We start from the raw sequence: 12,087 nt of genomic DNA on the forward strand, positions 1-12,087 counted from the left end.
GCTCCAGTTACAACAGCATATAAGACAGATAAAGTTCCTGCTCTGGTAGACCCTATACACCAGGTGGAGAGACAGACATTAAACAAATCAACTGAATAAACTAGAAAAATTAGATAGCCCTAAGGGTTGATGCTGGGAATGAAGATAGTGTGCTGGGATACAGAGTATCATGGCAGCATCTTTAGACAGGGTAGCCAGGAAAAGCCCCTCCGAGGAGGTGACATTTTTGCTGAGATCTGCATGACAGGAGGAACCACTGGTTTGTCTGCTCAGTAACATCAGCCGCTATAACAAACTCAGTCCCAAAACTCAGGGGCTTTACATTTGTCTGTACTTCTCCAAACCCATTGCAGATATTCCTTTTCAGCAGGTGGCCTGCCCTGTGGTGATGTGGGCACCAGGCCTCCTCCCATCTTATGGCCTGGCCATCCCAAAGAGCTAGAGTCCTCTGTTGGGCACTCTGTGTCCAGCCAGCAGGTGGGGGAGGGAAAAGAGTACAGAGGATCCTGCAGGAGGGTTTAATGGGCCAGGCCTAGGAGAGACACATGTCACCACAATCCACTAAGCAAGACTCAAGGCCATACACCTGCAAGGGAAGAGGTAAAGTCAGTGTGCCCAGGAGGGAAAGGGAATAGAATAGGCTGTGGTGAACACTTAGCAGCCTCTGCTGCCCCAGGCTCACACTGAGCAAGGCAGCCTTCCTGACCCAAGAAATAAGCAGCACAAGGAAACTAAGGTGGAAACGAGCCTGGTGTGTCTGTCAAAGAGGGGGTTGGCCAGTGGCTGCCATAGGATGGGCAGGTGGGAAACAAGGCCGTGGAGATAGGTGGAGCCTAGTACAGGTGAGGCTTTGAAGTCAAAGTGAATTTGCATCTGATTCATGTGTAATAGGTAGACATTCTTGACAGCATACTTTATCATCTCCTTCTCCCCTTTTATTTTTTACCATTGCAGATATCACCACCTATTGTGTAGATTTTTCTTAGTTATGTTTTTTGTCCTCCACTGCTCTCAACACTGCCCAAAACTCTACAGCCTAAGCTCCTTAGAGGTAGATACTCTGTAGGTTTTGGAGACATATAAATATTAAGTGGAAGGAATGAGTGACTGATGCTAGTAGTGGGTCCTGCATGGATTTAGGATAAATTCTGGAAGAAAAGTTAAACTCACATGGTGATTTGCTTCAGTTTGAGACGCTCAGGAGACAGTCACAGGGAAATGCCGACCGGCCTAGAGTTCGTGGAGGTATAGATTTGGGAGACGTGGCCTCATGGCAGCTATTGAAAGCTGGGAAACTGGAGGGATCATCCGGGGGTTAACTGAAGATGGAGAAGTGCCAGAGGGGCGAGGACTGAGCTCTGGTGCACTCTGATGTTTGAGGTTCAGGAAGAGAAAGCAGAGCAGCCAGTGAGGTGGGAGGAAACAGGAGCAGAGAGAAGAAACTGGTTGGAGGTAGGAGAACTAACTGGGCCCGGTGCCGCTGGGCAGCCAAGTAAGGTGAAGAGAGAATGGCGGTGATACGCTCAGCCATTTAGGACTCCCAGAGACCGTAAGAGAACTCTCCCTCCAAACCACTTTCCCCACAGGGACTGGGCAGGGCGGAATCTTGGCTCTCCAGCTCTATTCTGACATTCCACAGCATCCATGCACACTGGAGATGTTTGTTTTTGGTCTCCTTTTCCAAAGGGTGGGCAGAGAGCAAATGCTTCTCTCCAACCTTGGAGGGTGTGTAAGAATGTGCACATCTAGATGTGAGAGAGAGTTCAAAGCAAAAGCAAAAAGCAGGGGAGTCAGGACTTAGAAAAGGCCTCTACCCCGTGGGCGAAAGGAATGGCGGTGTGGGAAGGCAGTGTTTCCCACACTCAAGGCGTTTAAAATTAGGTATGCCACCAGCCCTGCCTTCTGGACAAGACAGCGGGAATATGCTAGAATAACGTGTTAGGGACTGAGTAGGAAAAGATATGCCTCTGCTGGCTTCAGTAAGTAGTCCATGAAGTGGACACGCATGTATTGAATACCTACTGAGTGCAGGGAATGATCTGTTAAAAGCAACCAGATTATCAGTGACATAACAGAAGTGTCGTGTGGGAAGGAAGCAAGGGAGAAGGCTTTGCCTTGGACAGTAGGATTAGGGACTAACTCTTACTTGGGGCTGCTGCAGAAGACCCTATTTTCAACATCCTCTGTATGTTGTAGGACGTTCCTCCCATGTGGCCCTGCAGTGTGTGTTTCTGGGAACCAGCTGATTTGGAGAGAGCACAGAATGGCCTCGTGCAGTTACTCTCAACACAGACTTTCTTCATTTTGATTTGCTTCCCTGTGTAGTGCCATTGGCCAAGTTTTGCAAAGTAACCTATGTGCTGTATTCCACAAAGTGGGTGCTTAGGAAATGCTGTCTCTCTTGCTGGGAAAGCTTTCTGGGGGAAAGGTACAGACCATGTGAAGGAGACTGGAGCAAAGTGCCTTGCTGTGGAGTGCAGACAAACCAGACTGGCAGTGTGAGTGTGAGCCGAAGCCAACTGTCCCCTGCAATGAATTGGAGCCTTTGCGATCTGTGCAGGGCATGGTTTGGCTAAGGCCGGACTGTCATGATGGAATTTAGTTCAGACTTTATACTTCACTGAAACCAGGAAACCAAAGCCCTCTCTCAAGAAAGAACCAGTTTTTTTTTTTGCAAGCTCCCCCTGCAAACCTCCCAACTCAAAGAAAAGCATGACTCTATAGTTAAACCTTATAAACCCAGGCTATTCAAAGCACAGAGAGCTGAGTGGGAGAAAGGATCATCTGAATTCTAAAGATATTTCTGTCCCTCTAGCCCTTTTAGTCCCAAATCTGTTGGCCTGAGTTTCTCATAGATGTGAAATGGAAATAATTCTAACATTTTCAGGAGTCCATTGGAGGTGTCAGAAGATCTTAAAGCAGAGAAACTTCCTTGGCTGCTGACAACTCTTAAAAATAAGAGGTGGTTTTACTCTCTTTGTATCTCTCAAATCAAAATAGTCCAAGTCAAGAAAATAGTAACGAAAAGATTTGGCTGTTCCGGAGTTAATTTTTCTTTTAGCCTTTCTGCCCCCGAAATACAATTACATCTCTTTAAACAATTATAAATGGCTTTCCTTTGGCAATTCACATTTCCACATCCTGAACCAGTTTTACACGTCAGGTTTTTTCTTGGACCCAGATCCAGTACTAGAGATTTGTAGAACGGGCTCGCATGATTATTTCTATGGAGACCAGATGCTTGCTATTCCTTTCAGAGATAATCAGCTTCAGTCTTGTAACTATGAACTTGGGTTGGGTTTGTTTTTTTTTTTTTTCTGTTTTTTTGTCTTCAGTCCAAGAAAGTCAAAGCTTTCTATTCTGGATCACCCCTCACTCTGGATCCTATGATCTTTGAAATCACCAGAACTTGTTTTTAATAGAACCATCTTTTCTAACATTACAATTCATCATGACTTTTGTGATCCTCTGCTTTGCGCAGACTTGCCAGGTATCTGAAGAACCCACCCTAGAAGGACCACCTCTTTCTTAAGAAAGAGGAATTCAGCAGGGTCCCACAGTCCCCTTGATCTGGTGTGCAGCTGGGAAAGGAAGACAGCTAGCCATACCGCTAAACACTTTTCAGATAAAACTTCGGCTTCCGTGTCATCTCGTCCTATGTGCTCTCTAACTACCTAAGATGTTTCTCTTGCTTGCCATGAGCTTACTAAGCATTGTGGGAGGTAGAGGAACGAAAGAATGTTTCTCTCTCCAGATACTTAGGGGAGTGGGTTTCGTATGACCAGAAATGGACTAACTCCTTCCACTCTTATCTTTAGGTTTTGTTCCCTTTTTAGTAAATAAAAATCATCCCTCAGCTGTCTGACTCTTGAGTGTCTAATCTTTAAAACAGACAGGTGACCTCATCATCTCTCTGAGTGGGTTTTAGATCTCAGGGGTCATGTGGTATCATTACAGGGGTCCAGCTGTGTATACATTGCGGAGGGTGGTTCAAACCCCCAAAGTTACTACTCCCTTTTGCAAACTCTTATTTATCTCTAGATTATTGAAATTGTGCTGGAAGGCACACCAAAGCCATTCTGATTGCAAGAGCTCTGCAATGAAAGAGTGCAGAGAAGCAATAAAATCTGTGAACTTAAGATGCTTTTGATATGGTCACCTCCAGGAAGCACCGGGCAGCTGGTTATACAGGGTTACTGCTGAACAAACCTGATGTGGACATGGACCAGTGGTCAGTGGTGGACTGACAGGGAACTCAGAGCTACCTTCATCAGTAACATTCCTCTTTCTCTAGAATTTCAGAGTGCATGGATAGTGAAGCCGAGACCGTCATGCAGCTCCGAAATGAGCTGAGAGACAAGGAGATGAAGCTGACAGACATCCGCCTAGAAGCCCTCAGCTCTGCACACCAGCTCGACCAGCTCCGGGAGGCCATGAACAGGATGCAGGTAAGAGCCCAGGAGCGTGGGTGAAGCGCAAGGCTGCCCGGCAGGGAGCATCAGCAGGCTCCCCTCTGCCGCGCCCCAAGGCTGCATCAGAACCTCGCGGCAGCCCTCTGCTCTGCTAGACTTTCCCACATTTTGCTCAAAGACCAAACTTTTGAAAGTGTAAGAGTAACCACGACTTTCTTTTATGCAGAACTTTCAGTGGCTCTGCTATTTCCTCTTGTATGTCCTTCACCTGGCCTTCAAGGCCTTCTTTGAGATCCTTTTCCATCTTAATTCACCACCCACCCCCAGCTCTACTTTCCAGACTCTTCTCTCCAGCCAGGGGGAGCCACTGATGGCTCCCTTTGCATGCCCCAAAATTTCTTTTTCATATTGTTCCTCTACCGGAGTATCTTCTGCACATCCATATTGGACCCTTCCCTCAAAGCTCAGCCCGATGCCTCTTCCTCTGCAAAGCCTTTCCAAGTCCCGCAGCTAGAAGGATGAGTGCCCTCCCCTGAATTCCTATACATTTGTTTTTACAGCCCCTCTCACCTGCCACAGATTGAAGACATTTGAGCCTTCTGAGCTATTCTTTTTTGCATCCCTTTCTCTGGATGTAGCACCAGTGCTTAACCAATTGTAGCTTCTTCATAACTATTTATAGCATGAAAGACCCCTGTGGGTTCTACTAAATGGGACCTCACTGGAGAGCAGCATTTCCCAAAGGAGGTTCCCCGGAACACTAGTTCCATTGGGCGGCTCTGTGAAAGGAAAGCTCCTTGATCAAATACATTTGGGAAATGCCGCACACTATGCACCGGCTCAGATTTACAATGCATAGCAGCTCATTAAAGGCTCTGAAAAGTCCTGCAGTAAAGAAACCTGTCAAACCCAGAGTTGCTCAAACCTCTTTGATATGACTCCTTTTCACTTATGACTCAGCCTCTAGGAAACATTTCTGAGCTTTTCCGAAAGGCCAGCTCTCTTGATATATGGATCCTCCCCAACCAGACAGGCCTATGTATACAGCAAAGGCAGTGAACACTGTTGAATCTCCCAGATTGTGTAACTTACTCTGCCTCAGCTGAGCTACCCACTACCCCTGCAGGGGCCTTTCAAATCTCTCCCCTATAAAAGGCTTGTTCGCATTATATCCACCCAGTAAATGAGCTTCTCTCTTACTCTTCACAGAGTGAAATAGAGAAGCTGAAAGCTGAGAACGACCGGCTGAAGTCGGAGTCTCAAGGCAGTGGCTGCAGCCGGGCACCCTCCCAGGTGTCCCTCTCTGCCTCCCCGAGGCAGTCTATGGGCCTCTCCCAGCACAGCCTGAACCTCACTGAGTCAACCAGCCTGGGTGAGTGGTGTCACAGGGCTACAGGACAGGGCCCGCAGCTGGCACTCCGTTCTCTAATCCAGAGCCCCAAGATAAGCAGATCAACAGATCAAATGGAGAGGCAACAGGCGTGTGTGCACTTGGGGTGTGTGTGTGTCTGGGTGTGCGTCTGCTACCAACATGAGCCCAGCCGTAAGACTGCCATCATGCTTCGCTCCAGCACCCCAAGTTCTCTAAGCCATGAGCTTGGGTCCCCTCGCCCACCATGCTGAGTTCTGTTTAATCCATTTTAAGAGGCTGACCTGTAAGCTGAATGCTGCATACAACCCCCATGGCAGCAGGTCCCACCTGGGGCAATGGCTTGGTCTGTGATCTTCCTGCCTTCAGGCTGGATTCCAGGCTGGCACAGTGACTATGGAACTTGATCTAGGTTTCCTTTGTAAGCCTATTGAGGCTGATGCTTTGATTTCTTATCCATGATGCTGCTGTTGCTATTGTTTTGGTTCAGTCTCTCCCTCGCACTTCCATTTGGCAAGGTACATCGTCAGCCTGCTGGTTCCTTGGTTGATCCACCGTTGGTTTCTGTGATTGCATTCTCCATTCTGCCCTCTCCCCTTCCCCAAACCCCCCACTTTCCCTGCACCCAGACACCTAGTTGTCCTGCTGCTATGCCAACAAGCAGCGGGGGTGTCAGGAAGCCAGCTTTGCTGTCCCCATGTGCCTAAGGCTGTTGATGTTTTCCATTCGCAGACATGTTGCTGGATGACACTGGTGAATGCTCGGCTCGGAAGGAAGGAGGCAGGCATGTTAAGATAGTTGTCAGCTTTCAGGAGGAAATGAAGTGGAAGGAGGTTAGTTGGATCCCTTTCCCTGCTCTGCCTGTCCCTTCCCCAGGTAGAACTACCTAGCTTAGTGATTTCATCGTCACACCATATCGCCTCAGAGCCTAAGGTGATATGAAAATACTACTAACACTTTCCTTAACTAACCTTAATCCCCAGCAGCATTTTGATACAATTAAAGGGAGCAAACAGCCCTTCCGTGTCTCGTGTTTGGGAAGTCTAATAAAGAATACTAAAAACGGTCCCACTCAACTAACTAAACACTAACATCAATCAGCAATGGCTTTTCTGAATTTAATGTATTCCCAAAGCATTCCAAAGGCAGCTAAGTGCATTGAGCACAGGAGATACAGAAATAAGCTGACCAAAAGCACCAGTTTTATCCGGTTGTCAGAAGCTACTGATGGAGTAGACAGTGGGAGACAGGTGGCTAAAAGTAAAGCTGGTGGGACATCCTGACTCGCCAAGGTGGGGGAATCTGAATTTTCTGAGTAGTTTCTGTTCTTTTCCCAAGTCTGAGGAAGCCATACCCCCAGCAGAGACTATTTAGGGATAGGAATGGGGATTGACAGACAAAGTTGATTTTAGTCATCGATTAAATCCAAATGATGCTGTGAATGACCTTCTCTCAGATACATCGGGAAAGGCTTCATGAGTTACTATTGCAAGTCCCCTTCAGTTTTTTGTTATTTCTTAGCGTTCTAGCCAACATGCTATTCTAGTCTCTGAGAGCTAGGGAAGTGGCAGTGCCCACCAAAACAAAGTGTCCACATCCAGACTTGTTTGTGCCTGGGTTTCCATTTTGGGACTGGCCCACTATTCTCACTGAAGGGAATAGGCCCAGAGTTTTAGAGCTGCCAGGGGTTTTAGCATTATTTTAGCCTAGAAAGATCCAATAAAGAGTCCCACTTTCAGAGCTTAGGTAGTAGAGTGATGACGGACTATCAAGTGGGAAATTCATTCTTATAGTAAATGCAGGCGATGCTTGTGAATGTGTTTCATTCTAGCAATCATCAACCTGAACAGATAGATTTTACATTTTAAAGAAGTCTATGGGTCACTTTTAAAATCTGTATCATTCTGGATCACCGCTGAAGCCACATGAGGTCGATCAGATGTTATTATCTGCGTTTTACAACTGAGAAACCTAAGACCCAGCATCACTTACTTAAGGTTGCAAAGCAAGTGGTGGGGCCAGATCATCTCACGTGCTCTTCTCTCTACCGATTCTGCTTAACTGCCAGATACGTCCCTCCCCGCCCCCTACCACTTTCCTAATTCTATATCCTTGCGAGCACGTCAGATATTTTTTTAAAAAAATAAAAGAATGAAATGTTCTCCTAGCTTTTCTTTAATCAATGCAATTAGTCAGCCCCCACTTTGCAGAGCCTTATGGACGAAGATGCAAAGGAAATAGAAAAAGACCTTTCGTGAAATTCCCAGAGTATTACTAGTTTTCTCAATTGCATGTTTTTAATTTTGAATTCGAAGACAAGAAATAAACATTATTTAAAAAGAAGAAAAGAAAAAATAGAAGCATATTCTATCCTGAAGGAGTTTAAGATCTAGCAAGGAGATAAACTCGATTTACAAATAAGATAGAAATACCTAAAAATAAACAAGTACAGAATATATCATCACATAAGTATGTACAGAACCACTGAAGCAGTATAAGCTCTGAGTCTGGTGAGCTAAATTGAAGCCTTCCTGGAAGAGGTGAGTGTTAACAGAGTGAAATGATGGATAGGAGAGGGGAGAGCATTCCAGGCAAGAGATGTGATCTGTGCACTGTACAAGGTATGCATTTAATAGAAGGTTCTAGATTCCAGGGAGGAGAACCTCACTTCCTGACCTACAGATTGTTTTTTTAGCAATAGAGCAGGAAAATTTGAAGACTCTCGCATTCAATCTAAGTTATATCTGATGTTAAAACAGGACTTTTATTCCCCTTTCAAACCATTGGTGGAGTCTAAGACAACCTGAGTCCTTGCTAAACTGTGTCAGAAAAGATCCACCTGTTTTTCACCTGCATGCATTTCCTTACCCTTAGGATTCCAGACCACACCTCTTTCTTATTGGCTGCATTGGAGTTAGTGGCAAGACGAAGTGGGATGTGCTCGATGGGGTGGTTAGACGGCTGTTCAAAGTAAGTGTTTCAAGGAGACGGCTATGGCAGTCTACCTGAAGTGGGAGCCTGGGCTTCGGGAGGGAAGGGCGGTTTGTGTCCTGCGTCTGGCCATTTCTCTGGCCTGTCCTCTTTCCCACATCCTTATGTTGCTGGGGCAGAAGGAGGATGGTAAGTATAGACTGCTGATTGGCCATACTGTTCCTGGCTGCCCTTGGCAGTGGTTGGTCAGCCAATGAGTCATTTCTCCAGCCTTGAGCAATTATCTCAGCCTCTCATGTGAACTGCTAATGTCCACATTCTCCTTTTACCATAGAATTATGTCTTATGGCATCTGCTTTGAAGTATGTGCTCTGGGACTCAGACATCAGATTTCCGTTCTTTATTTCGAGGGATTTGATCCAACTTGCCCAGCATCCTTGCTCACACTTCAGTCTGTGATTTGTGCTACAAGTGACATTAACATCTGGTTATTGGCCAGTGTCAAAGACGTTGGCATAGTTATTTTTGTATTCATTCTTATCACATCATTGGAGTGGGTGTTTGCAACAGGAGATAATTAATGAGTACCGGGTGAACCTTGAAACACAAGGTGATTTGAAAGAAGCTTTTGATACACTTTTTTCCATCATTCTGAATTAAGTCAGTAACTGTTAAGTGTTCATTAATCACATCCCTTGAGCAGTACCAATAGCCCACGTGTTTTGTGCCAGAGGCCTTACATTACCTCAGTTGATTTCCAAGCCCGTAGGGGGGTTCTGTTATTTTCCCACGTAAAGGTGAGGAAGGTGAGGTTCAGGTCGGGTCACTTGCCCAAGGTCGTGAATCTAAAATTAGACTAGGTTAGTCTAAGTTGGGTCGGTTTGACTTCAAAAGTTGACTTAACTAGTACACGCTAGTCTCTTTTAGCATCCAGATTCAGATGGCTTCGCACAGAGAAAATTCTATTCTCTGACCAAAGATCACAGGCCAGTCTATAGGCAGGAGATGTGCATGGCTTACGGTGGACCAGTCCTGCCGCCAGGGCCAGCACCTCTCTCTCCTGACGGGCAGTCAGGACATCCTTGGATTGGAAAGACAAGAGTTTGGGCTGAGAAGGGCCCTTGGGGCATCGCATGTGAGGAAAAGAGACCATTAAAGGTAAAAGGTCTGTTACTGGGATTCCACCCCAGCCACCGTCCAGCCACCTCATAGCCCATGGATCCTTGTTCCAATTTAAGCACACATTTTCCTGTTTAAAGAACAGGAGATGCTTTTTTTTTTTTTCTAGTAGATCTGGGTTTTTTGCTCTCTTCGTCATCAATACGGTCTTTAAGCCAAAGGAAGGGGCCGGTGGAGGGATTTCTTGGGAGAATTACTTTTTCATGAGTTTTCCAGCACCTGATGTCTTCAAGACTCAAGCTGAACTTAAGAAAAGAGGCCTAACTTTTCCGTGCTTGGTTGATCCAGACTAAACGTTCACAGTTTTGTTAGGGTTCCTCCCCCTGCCCACCCCTACCACCCCACCCACCCCGCCACACATGCACCACTAACCAAATAAATCTATATTGTAAAGGCCTGTGATAGTGGGGCATCATCCCATGGAAAGTCGGCTTTTTTCCCTCGTTCAGAAGGCTCGGTGATTTCAACTCGGGCATCAGCGAGAAAGAAGAGAGAAGATAGTTGTAATCACTTAATGAAAACATGAGTCTGCGGGGCGGGTGCAGCCACGTCTTTGATGGGGTCTTTATTTTCAGGAATACATCGTTCCGTCGACCCAGTGAGTCAGCTGGGGCTGAATTCAGATAGTGTTCTGCGGCTACAACGTAAAGGAAGTCAAAGCGCGGATGCTTCGAACCCCCGAGCTTCTGCCTGTGGCTACCTGATGGGAGAAGAAATTACTACCATCTCTCTTGACTGTCAAGGTAATTCCCGATTGCAGAGGGGTTGGAACCTTCAGGAACTGCATTTTTTATTTTGTGACTTGGCGTAGGGGCCATTAGCCACAGTTCTGTTGTGCATATGGATGGGTGGTTTTCTTTCTTCCTTGACCACAGTTATTTTTACCTAAGCAAAAGTCGAACAGATCTTCTTTTTTTGAACCACCATCAGAAACAAATAATTTTTAGTTTATTGCTGAAGTGTATGTGGCAACAAAGGTCCCCTTAGCCTTATGACTCTGAGATAATGGAATCTTAACCAACCCTGTTGAAATGGGGCTCACCAATGTAATGGATTACTCTTGCCAGCAAGCCTTGGATGTGGTCCCATTCTACAGATGGAAACTCCTACGATTTGCTGGAGGCTAGAGAGGAGTCTCCTGAGCACCCTAATGAGATTGCTAGTTTTGCTAGCTCTTGCCCGTGCATGATGCTGCCTGAGCTTCCGATGGCCTCATCACCCAAAGATGTCAAGCCTCAGGCCAAAGCGTGTTCCCTGAAACTCTAGGCCCACAAAGTATTTTATGGGAAAAAAAAGTTTCGTGGCCAAATAAGTCTGGGAAACTGCATCGTTATCCCCATTTGGTTTGGGGTCAGGGGGATAGGAATGTACTGGTACATGAAAGGCTCTGTCTTTTAATGTTTTAACTCCTGCCATTCAGGTGGCTGTTTAATCCAACCTGACATAAATGTATTTGACTACAAAACCCCTTTTACTTATATTTTATGAATCACCTAAAGTGTACACTAATAAACACTCTGCTAGGCGCAACCCCGTTTCTTACTTCCCTGAAAGGCACTGTAGTTTAACGGTGCAGTTTCAGGGTTGATGCAAGTTTGTTTCTTGATTGGTAAGTTTTTCAAAAGCACCACAACTGTCCTCATCAGCAGAAATCTAGATCTTGCTCTGCTTGTGACAAGCAATAAGGTACTGCTTGAACCTCACGCATACCCTTATCTTGTTGGCAAGTGGAATTCACAATTGTAGCCTTGGCTACAATTGATCTACCTCTGGTGGAACTGCCACCCCACCAGGGAGGCTGATCTGTTGCTACTCAAAACTAGCTTTAGTTAAAAAGGAAACATACTGACTAATGTACCTGGAAGATCCAGGAATATGCTTCAAACTCAGCTTGATCCAGGTGCTCCAACAGCGCCATCAGGTCCAAGCCTATCTCAGCTGTGTTTACTTTTTGAGCTCGCTGCACATGAAATTGATTGCCCTGATAGCTCTGATTCATCTTTCTAGCTTAGGAACCTAAAAGAAAGAGAATAGCTATCTGGAAAATTGTGACAGAAAACTTTTAGGGGTGATTCTACCTCAGTGGGAGTCGAACGCCTATCACCGAGTCAGTCATTGTGACCAGGGAGAGGCTTTGGCCCAGACTGTCATAAGCCCATTTCTTTGGTGGATAAAGGTGCTGGGTCAGCCCCATTT

General features: G+C 46.0%; 1 protein-coding gene across 1 annotated transcript in view; it reads left to right on the plus strand.

Annotated features, from left to right (window-relative positions):
• NAV2 (neuron navigator 2) overlaps positions 1-12,087 on the plus strand; it is a 367,075-nt gene that overhangs the window by 338,369 nt on the left and 16,619 nt on the right. The window contains 6 exon segments of the mRNA XM_039865579.1: positions 4,295-4,448; positions 5,622-5,784; positions 6,514-6,614; positions 8,656-8,751; positions 10,467-10,476; positions 10,479-10,634. Of these exon segments, the coding sequence (XP_039721513.1) occupies positions 4,295-4,448; positions 5,622-5,784; positions 6,514-6,614; positions 8,656-8,751; positions 10,467-10,476; positions 10,479-10,634 (680 nt within the window).

Source organism: Pteropus medius, unplaced genomic scaffold, assembly GCF_902729225.1.
Source record: "Pteropus medius unplaced genomic scaffold, Ma_sr-lr_union100, whole genome shotgun sequence".
NCBI classification, from domain to species: domain Eukaryota; kingdom Metazoa; phylum Chordata; class Mammalia; order Chiroptera; family Pteropodidae; genus Pteropus; species Pteropus medius.